The 18,885-nt window shown below is 38.2% G+C and overlaps 1 protein-coding gene across 1 annotated transcript in view; it reads right to left on the reverse strand.

Moving 5' to 3' along the window:
- LOC148426872 (myosin-7B-like) overlaps window positions 1-18,885 on the reverse strand; it is a 94,536-nt gene that overhangs the window by 74,248 nt on the left and 1,403 nt on the right. Inside the window, exons 3-5 of the mRNA XM_088409000.1 lie at window positions 4,991-5,090; window positions 3,355-3,458; window positions 18-161 (exon numbers count right to left, since the gene is read on the reverse strand). Coding sequence (XP_088265126.1) covers window positions 18-161; window positions 3,355-3,458; window positions 4,991-5,090 — 348 coding nt within the window. The remainder of the gene's footprint in view (window positions 1-17; window positions 162-3,354; window positions 3,459-4,990; window positions 5,091-18,885) is intronic.

Consider the following 18,885-nt stretch of genomic DNA (forward strand, 5'->3'; position numbering starts at 1 on the left):
TATTATTATTATCATACATAGATCATCCACATGCTGTATCTGCGCCTGAGGTTGAAGAGCACCGAGGCCTCATTGAGATGTGTCAACATAGCAATGTCCTCCATCATGTCAAACTTGGGTGGGTTGGTGGGTTGCAAGTCGTCCCCCTTGACAATGACGAACTGAAACAACAATTAAGTACAAATAAATGTAATTTCACTCTGACAACTCGACTTTAAAAAAAAATATTGTTCAAATATGAAACCAGGCAACCTGATGTTGCTATCAATTGTGTTTGCTTTATTTATCACAGCTGCTTTCCAGAAGCTTTCCTTGCTGTCATTACACCTGCACAAGCACAAGGCAACCGAATTTAATGGTGCAACCAGGCTGACTGGTATGTCATGTGGACAGACTGGTAGGAGCTAACAGAGTTGAAGATAAAGATTTGTATAGGGTTTCTGTGGATGTTTGTGTACATGAAATATCACTTCTACTTGACAAGGCAGTACAGATGTAAACTAAAATATGGCTAATCGGCCATATTTAGAGAAAGTATTCTCTAGTAAGCAATTGTATTTGCATTGCCCAATCTTTTCTGATAACAAAATGTGGGAAACGACAGTACATGTCCTGCGAGTACAGGCAAGTATGTGAACAAAATGTGTACATGTGTAATTACACAAGGAATAAAATCCAAAAATATATTGTCCAAAACCTGTTTATTGAACAAAAACTGCAGTATTGTAGGACTTCATGAAACAAATTACCAATATGAACATCATGAGTAATCAAATTGCCACAAATTACTTTTTCCTTCAACAGGACTCAAACGCTTCAAGGCCAGAGCCAGTCAATTTTAACATGGACAACTTTTCAGGTACAATGAATCCAACACATGGAATTCACATAAATCCTCAACACGTTACGAAGTTTTTAGTAAGGTGTGTAACAAAATATCAATAAGGCCTGATGGTTTGCCAGCCAAGCTTCTATAAACGTGCTCAGTGGAATTTACAGCTGCTTGGTGCCCCATATTCCAGCAGTCTATGGACAATTACATGGTACCCAAGATCTGGAAAAAGTCACTAATCATACCTGTTACTAAAGTTGCATGTCCTTCCACAAATAAGGACTACAGACCTATTGCTTTGACCTGCGTAGTTATGAAGTGTTAAGAAAGAATTATTGTAAATGAACTGAAGTCGATGGTTGCTATCCGTTTTGACCCATTACAATTTGAGTACAGGCCTGGGTACAGTACCGGGGATGCGGTTGCTGGCATCACTCATCTTATCAGCAAACACTTATAGGAACCAAAAGCGTACGCTCATGTTCTCTTCACTGATTTCAGAGCTGCTTTTGACACTTGTGCCCTCAGTTGCTTGCCAAAACATTAGTCACCATGAATGTCAATCCTTAAATTGTCAGGTGGTTTTATTTGCTGCTAACTAAAAGATGCCAACAGATAATAGTAAATTAAATTATTTCTTGTTCAAGAAGGTGCAGCACGGGTTTACCACAAGGGAGCGTGAGATCACCTTTTCTTTTGACTATTTACACCAATGATTGCAGTAGACTGCCAAACAACTACAGTTTTAAATTTCCTGATGATACTGTAATTCTTAGTCTTCTCTCTGGCAATAAAAGCCCTGTGGGTTACCTCAAGGAGATAGACTGGTCGAGATAGAGAGATAAAGTGGTCGAAAAACAGCTACATTATTTTAAATCCTGTCAAAACTAAACATATGATTCTAAATGTGATCCTAAATGTGTTTGTGCACATGAACTGGTGGTTCTGGGGTTATACATATCGAGCAGATAACTTCATATAAGTACCTCGGAGTCCAAATGAACAATATGCTAAAGTGGAATGTCCATGTTGACTACTTATGTGCTAAACTGGCACAAAGGTTGCACTCCCTCCGTAGGCTCAGATTCTTTGGGGTAAGCATGGGAGTTATGGCCACCTTTTATGATGCTGTTCTAGGTAGCATCATAAGCTATGGCATAGGCGCTTGGTTCAGTACTTTGTCCAGCTTAAAACGAAAATAATAGAAATGGTAAAAACAGTCATGTAAGGTATATTGGGAGTAAAGATTCATCATCACTACAGAGGATATTTGAGAAATTTGTCTTAGTCTGGCAAAAAAAAAATCCTGGCTGATTTCTCATCATATTTTACATTCTGAATATGAGATTTTACCCTCGGGTAGACGCTTCAGAATGTGTCGTTGTAAAAGCAACAGATTTAGATTAGCTTCTAAATTAGCTTCTATTGAAGAAAAATCAATAGGATGGAGTCCTCTGAGGATTAAGTTAAGGAGAAAAAAAACACACACAATATTCTGTGCTCCTGTATATTTTATTCTTCTTGTGTATCATCAGAATTAGTTTGTTTTTAAAGCAAGGCTGATTTTATCATAGGAATTGCCATGAACATGCCAGTGTCCTATTTCCCTGCACTGATATTACCATGCTGCTATGCTGATTTTTATGTCTGTTTTACATGTACAGTATGTCTGTTTTAAACACTGCTGTGGTCTAACACACTCTTATTCAGAAGATGTATGGTGGTACAGGAACACAATACTGAAAAATGCAAAAACATGGATCAAATACTATACTGTTTATAAAATAACGCCAATACAGGACAGTACTGTACTGTACTTAATTACAGTATTGTATACTGTACTGTATTTTTAATGTTGAGTTTTGACTGTCTTGGAACTGTCTAAGACCGTCTTGCCTGCGTATCTTACAGTTGCGTTGCTAATTGCAAGTAACTGTCCCATTGATCATCGCTGATTTCTGGTGATTCTTGTGCATACAGAAGGATTTTTGATGCCATCTTCATCATTTCCTTGCTGGACAGTGGCTTTTGATCAGGAGTTGAATTGGGCACATCATCTTCTTCATCAGTTATTTTTCTCATGGATGCCATGATCTACACGACGTAAATGTCTAATGATTAAAATCTTTCGTATTTACAGCCAAACTCATAACATTAAAGAGTCACTTACATGTTGCTGTTTTGGATCTGATGATAGAAATTTGAAAAAAGGAGCAGCGGACACAGTTATTCGGTAGTATCGAGCGGGAACCTCCTGGGTTTGTGCTACTATGGGCTTCTGTATGGCTTCCGGTTACCGGAAAATCCATTGAAAGGGATCGATTGTTGATGTAATATGAATATGAAATTTAATGCATACGTTATTTTCTGGGTTCGAGAATTTCCGTTTGACAGAGGTCCGAAGCTGGAAATACTTAATATGCATACCAGATTATTTATCATTATTGATTATTAATATGATGATGATGATGATGAAGATTATTGTCCTATTTAAATGTATTAAAATATTTGAGGTAACTCACCCGTCCATCTTTTGTCTCCACAGTAGTTTTGTCTCCATTTCTTTCTCTCACCTCCACTTCAATGTATGCTTCTACGTCATCAGGCATCCAAACCCGCTTTGTGCCTGCACAACACGCAGAATTATGTTGTTGTTGTGCAGTTTGTAGTTAATGTTTCTGATTATTTTGGAGGCAGGGTTGAAAAGTTGTTGTTTACATTTACTGTATTTTCTTAAAGTAGCTGTTTTTGTCATCCTGACTGGTAGTGGTTATCCATCCATCCATTTTCTAGAGCCGCTTATCATCACTAGGGTCGCAGGCCTGCAAGTGCCTATCCTCGCTGACTATGGTCAGTAGGCAGGGGAAACCCTGAATTGGTTGCCAGCCAATCGCAGCGCACATACTGTAGGGACGAACGAACAACCATTCACGCACCCAATCACACAATTGAGTATGTCCTGTGGTGGTTATAGTTATTTCTTCATTAGAAGTAGCAATTTTCTTAGTGCAGTTTTATAACCAATAGTTTGCCTACTTGTAAATGTTAATGTAATCAGCTGTTTATGTGATACTACTGTAGTGCCTCAGCAATCGATGTAGCTAGCAGTGGTATTTGAGAGTCACACAGGTAGATATTGTCATTTTATTGGGAAGTGGACATGTAGAGGGAAATCTGAGAGGCTGGCGGTGGCTTTGACAGTTTAAATGGCCTTTGTTGTAACAAGTTTGCCATTATAATAAAAGGAAAGCAACAAGGCAACAAAAATTTTGAATTAACAAGCTCGAACCGTCCAAAAAATACACAGTGATCCCTCGCAACTTTGCGCCTCAGTGCATCGCGGATTATTTTTATTTATTTTTTTTTTTATTATTGCGGAGAGACGTGCTGTGAAGGTTCCCTGCATGCCAAACAGACAAGTTAACTATAAATGCACTTGCCATGGACAATGGACAATGGACAATACCCGGTAATATTTGTCTTGAATATGTAAAGTATAAAGTGTAAATACTTGTCTAATTCAAGAAATTCAGAGGGGGTGGAGGGAGGGGGGGTGATGATACGTCACGGTTTTTCACTTATTGTGGAGTAGGGGGATTCTGGTCCCCATGAACTGCAAAAGACGAGGGGATACTGTACAATACAATTGACTGACAGGGGCGGACAAATGGCAAGGCCTGTCAGGATGCACCACGCAGGGTGCTCCAAAACCCTAGGAGAGAAACGATACATGAGGGTGAAGAAGGAGAGAAAAAAAAAAAAAAAGAGTATTTGGTCATGCCCCAACGAGGGCTCAAACAGCATGTAGATGGCAGAGAGGAAGGAGGGTGGGTGAAGGGAGGCCATGATGCAGCCCTGTTGGTAGCAGCCAGGTTCCTGTGCCCCCACAGCAGCAGTCACATCATGCGGGCTGAGATTAGGTGCCAGCCTAATCAGAGTATTTTGGTGTAGTCTGATGTTGTAGTTGAACATGTTAGTGATCTTGTAAAATGTATAGATGTCACCAGACGTTACTTTAGAAGTCATAGTTGTGAGGAAGTTTTTTGTAGTTTTCATATTTATTATCACTGACTATCTCCGTGGCGGCTGTCAGAAAGAAGAAAAGGTTTTTTTCTTTTTTTTAAACACTGCAAAGTGTCTGTGGTAGCATTCCATTACCATCAAAGGCCTGGGCTATGGCTGCCAGTTGTTCAAGATTGGTAAGACGAAGATATCGGGCAGCATCTCCAAAGTCCTTCATATCCAAAAAGCGAGACATCTGAAGACACACAAAGTATGTCTGTTACTTCATGCTACTTTTTTGGGTCTTAGCGAAGACAGTGACAGCTGACTTTCACAGTGGTGAGCACTTCATCAGCACTGACAGACTGTCCGTCAGTACGGCGCCGACAGACGCCAGTTTTGCCGATGAATGACGTTAACGCTCAAAAAATGGCGAATTAAAAATCGGAATTAAAAGTCGGGATTGCAATTTTCATCCATCGTTGTAATCGTTGGGATAGACTTTACATCAGATGTCCATGAGCCTGCCACGCCCATTCTTGCTTGCTGAAATATAATGTAATTCAACTGACTTGGATGTTTATCTGCTATATTACTGCATCTTAATAGTACAAACTGCCTGCAGTCACTGTGGTGTTTATCTGCTATATTACTGCATCTTAATAGTACAAACTGCCTGCAGTCACTGTGACAATGGTCATTTTACAGTTCCAGCAAGCAGTGGAGAAATATGTTCAGTTAAGTGAATAAACAGGGTTGGTTCAATTTATGACTTGCCATATAACACAGCTGACTTTACCATGAGTTTATTTGTAGTTGCTCCCTTTTTTTAGTCCTGGTTTCAGGTTTCTTGTTGATAAGAGCATTCTGGGATGCATTCTGGGATGCATTTCAAGTAACCAATGAATGCAAACAAATTCACATTTTTCTCTCTCTCATTCCCTTGGCTAGGTAATTCAATGTTACGTTTATTAATTCCATAATTAAATATGTTTTTAGTAAATTCAACTTAAGCAATGCATTGTTTCACTTGTATAGTGGGCAGGTATAAATGAGAACCGACATCCACCATTTGACAGTCATGTAAAGCATGGCCATGCCATCCAGTGGACATGATTGCAAATTGCACTCTCATCTCTTGTATTAAACATGAAGATGTATTATAGCCAAGGCTTAAACCCCTTAGCTGGCTTTGTTTTCGTGTTACACTTACATTATTGGGTTTTGTTTCAATTGCAGTGTACCTGGAGAACCACATACATGGTGTTACATTTAAGTGCAAGTACTAAAACAGAAGACATAATTAGAATGAGTGCAGACAGAAGAAGACCGGATAAAGAAAAAAAATAGCCAAATTTTGCCTTCCAATAGTGGTGGACTGTCCGGCAAAAATACACCAACAGACTAATGATTAACATTTCGTCAGGCGTGAAAAAAGGGAATCTGGGCCTAACAAGCGCCACAAAGGTAATTAAATCCTATATATAATTTTTTATTTATTTTAATTTATTTTAATTTTTTTTATTTTAATTTCTTTTTAATTTATTTTTTTATTTATTTTATTTATTATATTTTTTTTCTGATTGTATACATGTATATTGTATATAAGTTGCACTTACTATACTATTTTGGTACCAATTTTTAATATGTGGGTAAAATTTTGATGTTTTACAAGCCCAACCGTGGAACGGATTAATCTCCCTAACACGGGGGCCCACTGTATTCATTATGCCTAATTATAAATAAATAAAAATATAAATAAATAAAAAAGGGTGGTTAAATGATATGAATGATTGCCAGCAACAATAATTCTTGTCATGTAAAATACTAATTGTCTGCCAGTGACTGTTTTTTTTCTTTCATGAGTAGAGTGATCACATTCATTGCCAGCGCGCCACTTAATTTTAACCTTATTGAGGACTGTGTCATGACCTGTCACGTCTCCCCCTCGTGGGGCTGATACTTACTGGACTCACACTGACACCTTTAGTCATTGTCGCTTTTCGTTCCTCGTTTGGCCCCTTTCGGGTTTTGATTTGATTTATTCTCTAATCCCGGTCGCGTGTTACGTGCTCCTTTTGTTATTAAACTTCCCCCTCATTTCTTACTTTGTGTTCAGTGTCTGTTGGGTCCATACACGTCCGTTATTTTCGTTGTCGCAAAGCGTCACAGACTGTTGTAATTAAGTGACCATTTGTTGGGAGTGTTGCTCTTTATAGCTACGAAATGTGTGATCAGTGAGTTGCCTTTTCCAATAACACTGGGCACTGAAAGAGTTGAGATCATATTTTTTGATAAACTATTTTAGTGTAGATGGGTACAACGAAAGAAAAGGATCCCTATTTGAGAGATCTTGAAATGTGCTCAGGTTATTACGAATTTTTTATTTACACACATTTTTTTTGCTGGACTGACATTAGTTAGAGCCTCATCCCCTTTCCATGATTGTCGTTTCATCGTTTATTGAAGCCAGACAAAATTGTAATCGTCAGTCCGTAGATGTATTCTTGCACAAGCATCCACTGCCACGAGAGGACGACATTTGACAATTTTTTTGTTTCTGGTCCGTCATTCGTTAGGTCACTGGTCTAAACATAACACAATAATATAAGTGTAACACAATAATATAAGTGTAACACAAAAACAAAGCCAGTCAAGGGGTTTAATTGTAGGCTATAACACACCAACATGATTAATGCTGGGGACAAGAGTGCAACTAGCAATCATGTCCACTGGATGGCATTATCATGCTTTACATAACTCTCAAATGGTGGATGTTGGTATTCATCTATAACCGCCTGCCCTACAACTATAGAGGACGGTTTCATTCACATTTGCCTAAATTGCATCTGTCACATACACTACAAGTGAAACAAAGTATTGCTGAGGTTGAATTTACTCAAAAAACGTCTTTAATTAGGGAATTATAAAACTTCTATCTCTAAAGATCCAATCAGAGAAAGAATACAAATTTTGTTCTGCATTCATTGGTTACTTGAAACACATCCCAGAATGCTCTTATTAGAAAGAAACCTGAAACCAGGACAGGGAGTAACTACAAATAACTCTCTGTTAAAGTCAGCTGTGTTACAGCTGTGAATGACAAGTAGTGAATTGAACCAACCCAGTTTATTCACTCAACTGAACATATTTCTCCACTGCTCGGTAGTACTGTAAAGTGACTATTGTCACATTGACTGCAGGCTGATTGCCGTCTGTACAATGAAGATACAGTAATATAAGAGGTAAAGTCAGTTGAATTGAAATTCTATAAGAAAAAAGGGGTGTGGTGGTTCTGAGGGACATCTGATGTAAAGTCTATCGCGATTACAGCGATGAATGAATATTGCAATTCTGACATTTTTAATTCACCACTTTTTGTAACATTCCCGTTGTTTGTCGGTCCGTCGGCAAAACGGGTGTCCGTCGGCAAAACGGGTGTCCGTTGGCGATGGACTGACGAACAGTCCATCAATGCTTACAGAGTGCCCACCTCTTGAAATGGACAATTTAAGATCTCACTACATTGTAACATAGTGTGGCACTGATACTTGATTCTGTTAGTAATTTTCACATAAGTTAGTGTAGAACTTGGTTTTTTCACATAGTTTGTGAGAAACATAAATAACACTATATTAGTAAACACTTCCGCTATTACACATGTACATTATTACTACTTTGGTTTTTACTGGAGCTACTGTCGAAAGTAACCTGATCCAGTGTTCAATCTTTCATTCACAAATCTTTGCAAAAAACATAACACTTTCCATCACCAACAATAGTATTACATGGCTGCTGGGTTTTTTTTTGTTTTTTTTCTAATATTAATTTTAGCCTAAAGTAAAGTAGCCCCAAAAAAATTGCATTCAAAGTGCTGATTAGATAAGAAAATTTACGAAGAATGTAATAAAGATGATGACAATGTTGGCGGAGTACTCACGGTCGCTGCGGAAGATGTGGTGTGGGAGCTGGCAAAAACAGTATGACAACAGAGCATCATCTGACTTTTTAACTCAAAGCTAAAGGTCACCTTGTCCCCTGGTCAGCGCTGACATCGTCGATGATTGGTGGGTAGTCATTCACTGGCCGGTCTTAAATGGCATGCAACTGTTAGGAATGAAGTGGGCTTGGTGCACCAAAGTCCACATCTGCTCTTGCCACATTCCCTTTGTCTCTGCTTTGATAGAACGCTATTTGTAGGACTCGCTGGCCACACACTTCAGCACATCCTCTCCATGACATAGTTTACCTTGAAGTGAGGTCATCTGCAGTTTTAAAGCAGATGAATATTGGTTTAAAAATGTTTTAAAAAGATGAATAGTGTGATTTTTTTTTTTTTAAATTTAAGCCATGATTCTTTGATTATAATTTATTTGCAACAATCCTTTCAGCTAAATTTATATGTTACTTTTATCGTCTGTATACTCATGGTTTGATGTGGTCCATAGATTAACACTGCAACAGAATAATTCCCGAAAGAAAGCGAACGCCACTTTCCTGAAGTGACTGACTTCTCCCTTTGTAGGCTCAGTAAAAGACAGGAAAAGTCAGAGACCATGTGTCACATATTTCATTTAGGCAGGCAGAGTTTTGTTTCAGTGGGCTTCACTTTGTGTTCATTAACACATACTCACTGGCCGCGTGCGAACACACAACACATACAGGAATTTGAGCACATATAATCCTGACATCTTTCTGAATTAACACTGCAAGTATGAATCACACACTCTCAAGCACGAAAACATACCCCCCCCACACACACACACACATGCACACACACACTATATTTGACAAACAATGCCATAAACTTATTTTAGGCGAATGAGGAGACATCGTTGGAGTCACAAGCTAGTCCCCTCAATCCCACCCCACCTGTCATTAAAAGTTTCAACATGTAGCAGGGCCGAGACATAAACACACAACTTGAAATGATGTTGTTCATTTAACACGAATCATTACCACCTGTGCAGAGTTCTTTTTGTCATTGTCATAACAACATAATTGGAAATCTCCTTAAATGCTGAAAAAGTAGCCCTTGCTTTAGTGAAATTTTGTTAACTATTAGCATGCTTCTAAGCAAATCTAAAAGAAAAATGATGATGTGCTACATTTACTAGTGGTCCGTAACTTTCACACGTACACTTCCTGTGATGGCAGACTCTCGAATAAATACCCCTTGTGAACACAAGTACGCATTACGGGGTTACCCAGGCTATTTTCCGGAGTTTTTAAACGTCAATAAACCCACATCAGCCATTAACACTTGTAAATGAAATATGTGACACATGTTCTCTGACTTTTCCTGTCAGTATTATATGTGATGCTTTCAAAACTTTAAAAAATTATTAGTAATTTAAAATAAATATCCACAGTCCAAATCTCAGTTTAATATAAGAAAAAGATCATTTTAGTTCTTTACTATTAATTGAATATGAACTAACTAAAATGACACAAACGTGAAAAATGAAATAAGATATAGAGAAAAGGCTTGCACTCAACGAAACAAACGGCGGTCACAATCGATCAGTCTTTTCAATATCTCCCAATTTTTCTTGACCTCTTCAAGCTCTCTTTCTGTTTGCACTGAGATGTACAGTGTATACACACGAGTGTCCCCAAAAGTTTTCAAAAGCACCCCAGAGAAAAGAGAAAAATTTATGACAAATTGAAGAGACGGATCGTTCGAATTGTATCCAAAGAGCCCAGAACAACCTCCAAAGAAATTAAAGGTGAACTCCAAGGCCAAGGTACATCAGTGTCAGATCGCACCATTCGTCGTTGTTTGAGCCAAAGTGGACTTCATGGGAGACGACCAAGGAGGACACCACTGTTGAAAAAAAGTCATAAAAAAGCGAGACTGGAATTTGCAAAAATGCATGTTGACAAGCCACAAAGCTTCTGGGAGAATGTCCTTTGGACAGATGAGACCAAACTGAAGCGTTTTGGTAAGGCACATCAACTCTATGTTCATAGACTCAAGAACCAAGCATACGAAGAAAAGAACACTGTCCCTACGGTGAAACATGGAGGAGGCTCAGTAATGTTTTGAGGCTGCTTTGCTGCTTCTGGCACAGGGTGTCTTGAATGTGTGCAAGGTAAAATGAAATCTGTAGACTATCAAGGCATTCTGGAGAGAAATGTGCTGCCTAGTGTCAGAAAGCTTGGTCTCAGTCGCAGGTCACGGGTCTTCCAACAGGACAACGATCCAAAACACACAGCCAAAAACACCCAAGAATGGCTGACAGAAAAGCGTTGGACTATTCTAAAGTGGCCTTCCATGAGCCCAGATCTGAATTCTATTGAACATCTGTGGAAGGAGCTGAAACATGCCATTTGGAGAAGACACCCATCAAACCTGAGACAACTGGAGCAGTTTGCTCATGAGGAGTGGGCCAAAATACCTGGTGACAGCTGCAGAACGCTCATTGACAAATACAGAAATTGCTTAATTCCAATGATTGCCTCAAAAGGTTGTGCAACAAAATATTAAGTTATGGGTACCATCATTTTTGTCCAGGCCTGTTTCATTAGTTTGTTTTTTTAAATAATTATGTTAATCAGCAATTCAAAAGTGATGGCTGATTTTGATTATTTAATTTTCAAAAATTTTTTATTTGTTACTTTTGTAAGTTTCAAGTGATTTCAGTGAGAATTGTGGGTTTTTCCTTCTTTAACTGAGGGGTACCAACAATTTTGTCCATGTGTGTATATATATGTATGATTTACATATACATACATACATACATACATATATATATATATATATATATATATATATATATATATGGTTCTTGACCTTGCTGAAGGTGCTAGTTTCATATACGCATTAACCAAATCCATCTTTCGTGAAAAATAAAACATGATTTTTCATCAAGTTTAAGGCTGAATTTTGCAGATCTGCGACTAAAAGTCAGATCTGTGACGACTTGAACCAAGATGTGTTTACTCATGTCCTCTATTCTGTCGCTGATGGTGTCATTTGAAAGAGGGATGTAGGATAATTTACTTCCAGCTGCTGTTCCGAGTATCAGATTTGCCATCTTTAAAGCAACTGGTTTTATGAGTGTTTCACCAATGGTGTGTGAATTTCCATGCTTTGCAATCAGGTAAGCAACTTCCTATGATGCTGTGAGGATCAGTTTGTTAATGAGTACAAATCCAAGAGCAGGCAGAGTGGCCTTTTCATCAAATCTGGCTCTCTTTACCTTAAATTCAGCAAGCGTTGCGTTTGTGGTATTCCCCATCTCCATGTAGCTTCAAGAAGTGTTATTTTAGTTTTGCCTGTGCTAGGCTAGAGTTCCTCAACTTAGCATTGCAAATCAAGCAGATAGGAGGCTGACTCCCATCATGTTCCGTGACACATGTGAATCCATGTCATATACGTATTTATCTGACAACTTTCCTTTTTGCATGACAGATTACATACAGCCTGGTGACAGTTAGCTGAATTCTAATTGGCTAAAAACTCTTAAAAAAACTTAAAAACTTAAAACAACAACATTCGAAGGAGCTTAACCAAATGGATCAAATATGACACGAAAAGAACAGAATATGGAGAAGAATTTTATAAATAAAAAGCCCACCACTGATATACAGATCGTGAAATAATAATAATAATATTAATCAAAATTATATATATATATATATATATATATATATATATATATATATATATATATATATATATATATATATATATATATATATATGGATTAAAATACTAAGAAAGAAATCACACGAGGTACTATCACAAAAGTCACACATTGACTATTGAGCGGAATAAATTCCCCACAGCACTGATTGGCCAAGCAATGTGACGTGATCATCTACAGCAGTGGTCCCCAACCCCCGGCGACGCGATGGACGCGAATGGAGCGACGCAAATGGCCGCGCGCGGTCACGAGAAGCGAAATTTTGCCTTTCGCGTGAAGTTATTTTTTTTTTACTTTTTCCGTGTTTCGAGTCGCCACCGCCAAACAACTTCGGGAACATTCAACGGCTCACGCAGGGGGCAGGAATGAATCATGGCGGCCGCTTTGCGGTCTCCAGGAGTGATCCAACACGGCCAGCTGAGCTTTCAAATTGAAATAGAGCCAAGCAAGAGCCCTCACCTGGCTTGTCGAAAGGCTAAAGCGAGAACTTGGGACAACTTGTATGTGCAGCGTTTGCTTCACTTAACAGCTGTTGAACCATAGTTACTGTGCTAAGCTAACAATAGCGCAGCATTGTCAGCACAATATTTAGCACGGTCTCGGCCACTTGATTGCGACATTGAAACTTTAATTTTTTGGGCAGGCAAGTATTGCTGCAAAGAATAAAGTTGCTGTCGGTGAAAATATTGGCTCTGTCACATCCCAGAAAAGTGAAAGTTCTCAGCAATGCTCTTCTTTCTGGATCTACCGTAAAGTGAACAGCAAGCTCGCTCCACTTCCCTCCCCTCTCCTCGCGCTATAAAAAAGTGGACAAAAAGTACAACAGCGACAGAAAGCCCCGTCCATACGTTTGTGATGTGGTTTTTAAAGCAGCCAGCCCCACATACCGTATTTTTCGGACTATAAGCCGCGACTTTTTCCTCATTATTTGAGTGGTCAAGCAAATGTGTGTATCTGCTCAAGGAGTCAGTTTATGGAACAACTGTGAAATAGAACTGCAAAGATTTTAATCAATGGCTGTGCTCAAAAAGAGTTTTAAAATATGTTATCAAAATTTAAAAAAAAAAATGTTTAAATTGAATTAGATTATTCTGCCCTTCAGAAGTGTAGTACCACCTTTGTTGTTTTAGATCTGTACAAAGACTTAGAACACCCTCTTCTGGTTACTTTGAAATATTGTTTTTCTCAGTCAATGAGAGTTATCCAATGTGGCAGCACACAAAGACGACAGGTTAATGTTCGAGGATTGCTGATCTTATTTTGTTTTGCCTTGGACGAGAATTGTCCGTAAGTACACAAGTTGTCAAAATTATTACACTGGTTATCTGTTTTGTTTATCGTTAGAGACATTGGAAATAAGAGTATTTTTTCATTGTGCAACTTGTTTGTTAGCTCGAGAGGTGCTATGTATCATTAGCTGATTACATGTTTTATTTTTCTAGTTTTACAGTGACCTCAAGAGGGTAATGGTCAATGACCATTGTTCAAATAAAGCAGACCCAACACTTTGGAGTGAGGACGGCATAAAGATCTTGTATAAAAGTTTGCATTTGATATACAGTATATATGTTTGTATTTCTAATATTATGATTGTATATATTATTTATGTGCAGTGTGTGCAATGTTCACTAAATTATTCTATCAATTAAACAATGGGAGACATAATGCTGTTAAAGTGAGGATGTTGCAGTTGTTAGCCGATTTAAAAAAATATATACAAAAAACATTAAAACTTTCATATACCATCTTTTTGCATAAATATCTGATGTTCTGACGTACGGCTTATAGTCCGGTGCGGTTTATCCGTGGCAAAAGATCATATATATATATATATATATATATATATATATATATATACATATATATATATATATATATATATATATATATATATATATATATATATATATATATATATATATACATATACATATATATATATATATATATACATATATATATATATATATACATATATATATATATATATATATATATATATATATATACACACACACATATATATATATATATATATATATATATATATATATATATATATATATACACACACACACATATATATATATATATATATATATATATATATATATATATATACACACACACATATATATATATATATATATATATATATATATATATATATATATATATATACACACACACATATATATATATATATATATATATATATATATATATATATATATATATATTATACATAGAAAATCCCATCATTATTTGTTAAAATGAGATGATTCAATTATATTCATATGTTAAATCATAAGCAGATGATGGGAAACAATTTGGGTCAAAAAATTGACCCTTGATGGCCACTCTTATCTGTGCAGTGTCTTTCCCTTGTGGTCATTGGTCTTGTTTTTCCAAAGTAGGGTATCAGTTCCTAGATTTCTATGTACGCCCAAATATAGCCGCAGTAACCATAAACAATCCTTTTTTTTTAGTATTTTTTGCGTATTTTATTTCCTTTCTCCTATTATTGAACATTACATTATCCTTTTTAACATTATTAGCATTATTGTATATTCATTAAAATAACTAATATTACTTAGTTTGTTGAGAATAGTTTGTTCTCAGGACTGGTTATCTGCACCAAGACTCCGGTGAAAGAGTACGCAAGTCATCACATTGAACTTCACATTTATTTTGGCTCATGTATGGTGTATCATGTAGTATCCGTTGAATAATAAATCAACAACAATCTTAAAGTCAGTCAACTAACATATAAAAACTTAATCTATGAATTTACTGTATTTTTAGCCGACATTAGCGGGTTCACAACAACTAACAACAACTACAAACTATAAAGTGCAATCTCTACAAAAACGAACACATAAACAGAATAAACACTCATCGCTTACTAAACATAGGCAGTAGCGTACGTTAACATAAATGATAATAGACTATAAATATGAGTTCATGTTGTCATTCCCTACGTCACTGTAACGAGCCGAATGACGCACAGAGAACGTAAAACAGTAAACGGAAATTCAACGCGACCCAACAAATTAAAAGCATGCATTTCTAAATAGGATAAAAAAAAGTCACAAACTCTTAATGCTTGAAGAATTCTTAACATAGTTATTAACTAATATTACTTAGTTATTCGATGAATACAGGCCTGTATAAAGTACTTTTTTGCTTTTTTTCATTTTTTTTTATTTTTGCGCATTTTTTAAATTATTTTTTATTTAGAAATATGTTTAATTTTTCCTGGAAAAACCCGCAAAGTACTGAGATCGCGATATCTGAGACCGCGAATTAGGAGGGATCACTGTACCACCAAACAGTGGAGAAATATGTTCAGTTGAGTAAATAAACTGGGTTGGTTCCATTCACTACTTGTCATTCACAGATGTAACACAACTGACTTTACCAGAGATTAATTTGTTGTTCCCCGTCTTGGTCCCGGATTCAGGTTTCTTGTTCATAAGAGCATTCTGGGTTGCATTTCAAGTCTATGAATGCAGACCAAATTTGCATTCTTTCTCTGATCAGCTCTTGACCAGGAAAGGCATCTGTCACCTGTAGTGCATATGACAAATGAAATTTAGACAAATGTTAATGAAACCGTTTTCAATATTTATAGGGCAGGCAGTTATAAAGAGATTACTTGTTAGGAGTAAAGAGTAATTGTTTTACTTACAAGGAATAGAAACAGAGATCTAATACTGGACAAAGGTTAAATGTAAACCTCAAAGCCATTGCCTGGTCCTCACTCAACTGGTTAAAAATGTTTTCATTATACATAAGAGATTTATACTCAAATATTTGTGTGTTTGTCTAAGTGTATGTATGCATTTGTGTGCATACGTGCACCCCCTCAAAGCAGGCCTTATTATACTGCTTCCTGTCCCAAACACATTAGCCCGCCATTCTGCCTGATCATCGTCATGACAACGGAAGCCCTTCTCCTTTCACGCACAACAAAAAACAATGGACCTGTGCCTGTTTGCGTGTGTGTGTGTGTGTGTGTGTGTGTGTGTGTGTGTCCGTGTGCATTTGTACTGTATGTGAGTGACATAAATGATAAAGAGGCCTATAACTCCCACAGCTAAAGCAGAACTAGTCTTTAGAGCAGCATCCGCTGCATTGTTTTTACCTGTGGTTTTCTCACTATTTGGAGTCAGGGACCTCTTTTTGGAAAGCAAACTTTCCAAGGACCCCCATTGCAAATGTTTGCGAAAACTAAACAATGATTTAAGTCAAACATAAGTGCCCATTTTAATCTCCCGACATATTCAATTTGACAAGTATATGTGTCAACCATACTAAATTTGAACAAAATAAATTTTGCAAACCGAGTCAGAAACATGAACAAAACCCACAAACAACCAAACCCAACCAAACATGACGATTGAATATGAATGACATAAAATCACAAAAAAATATGAACTCACCCAAAACAGCTGTCCCAAAGTTGTTTCAGTACAAAGTCCGTTCTTTTTTCCTCAGAAAGACATTCATAAATTGCTTGTAGAGTTTGTCTTCACAGTTCATATCCAATAATAAATCTTTTTGTATTGACATGGACGCCAATCCTGAAAGTTGCGTCGGTCCAATTTCTGTTTTGCTCTTCTTCAGCAATTTTGGGTTTTCAGACTCCGCTTCCTCAGAGAAAGACGTGTCACTGGAATTGAGGGGGTCTTCAAAGTTATCTGCCCTCTGGTTCATGGCATCCCGAGTTGAGGTCAGTAGCACGCCATCTCCACTGCACACAGTGTTGTTGGTGCGCTGCTTTCCCTGCCTGATACATCAGATTGTGGACCAGAATTTCCTTGAGGCCATCTGGAAGTAGTTTTCCATAGCCTCACAGAATTCCCCACACACCCGGGTTTTTGCCTCGGCGACCGCCAAAGCTGCACGGCGCTTGGCCAGTTGGTACCTGTCAGCTGTCTCTGGAGTCCCACAGCCCCAAAAGGCCCAATAGGACCCCTTCTTCAGCTTTACGGCATCCCTTATCACTGATGTCCACCAGTGGGTTCGGGGATTGTTGCCATGACAGGCAGCGACCACCTTACTGCCACAGTTTCTATCAGCCGCCTCAACAATGAAGGCAGAGGGTATGGTCTAATAAGACTCAATGTTCCCTGCCTCCCTCAGAATGTGGGAGAAATTCTACTGGAGGTGGGGGTTGAAACTTCTTCTGATAGGGGACTCTGCCAGATGTTCCCAGCAGACCCTCACGATGCGTTTAGGCCTTCCGTGTCTGACCGGAATCCCCCCCCACCATCGGCACCAACACACCAGATCAGTGATCAGTTGACACTTCCACCCCTCTCTTCACTCAAGTGTCCAAAACACTCGACTACAAAGTCAGTTATCGAACTGTGCCCTAGGGTGTCCTGGTGCCAAGTGCACATATGGACACCCATAAGTTTGAACACGGTGTTTGTTATGGACAATCAGTGACGAGCACAGAAGTCCAATAACAAAGCACCGCTCGGGTTCATAACGGGGGGCCATTCTTCCCAATCACATCCCTCCAGGTCTCACTGTCATTGACCACATGAGGATTGATCCCCCTCAGTAGAACGAGGGTGGGTACTCTGCACTGCTGTTTGGTACACAAGCACAAACCACAATCAGGACCCATCCCACTGCTCGAAGGTGGAGGAAGGCTACCCTCTCGCCCACTGGGGTAAACCCCAACGTACAAGCGCTGAGCCGGGGGGGCAATTGGTATGCCTACACCTGCTCTGCACCTCTCACCGCGGGCAACTTCAGCGTGGAAGAGAGTCCAACCCCTCTCAAGGCCTCTGACCTGTTTCTGTTTTTATTTAGGTTTTTTTTGTTTTGTTTTTTTACTTAAAACAGGGATCATTGTGCCAAATTTGTGACAAGTCAATACCCAAGCAATGACATTTGTTTGAGATGTCTGTAATGTTCATGCTCCTATTCATTAAATGGCAGCAGCACAATTGACTGATCGATCGATCAGTTCATTTTGTTTGTATGATGCATTTGCGATGATTAGAGATGGGGTAAGGAGGCTTCAAATAAAATTTCACTTCCAGCCCCTGTTTGGTCAGAGGCAGCTATGAACACCTATGAAGTCATTGTGAGTTAATGCACAAAGTATCATCCGCAAACACCAGTAAAACTAAAACTGATGGACTCAAATCTGTGACTGTGGTTATGTAACACAGGTCTGAAGTAGCACATATTATGGGATGAATGGTCGTAGTACTGCTAGGCGCCATGTTGCTGGCTTCATTAGAGAACAGAGGCTGTTTGTTTCAGGGTTTAAGACCATCAGGCATGTGCTCAACACTGCAAATGAGCTTTCCACTGCTCCTGGCCCAGGCCTCTTGTCACCGTCACACACAGCCTTTTTGTCTCCTCCACGATCTT

This window comes from Hippichthys cyanospilos, chromosome 2 (genome assembly GCF_059441005.1).
Source record: "Hippichthys cyanospilos isolate Australia breed blue-spotted pipefish chromosome 2, RoL_Hcya_1.0, whole genome shotgun sequence".
NCBI lineage: Eukaryota > Metazoa > Chordata > Actinopteri > Syngnathiformes > Syngnathidae > Hippichthys > Hippichthys cyanospilos.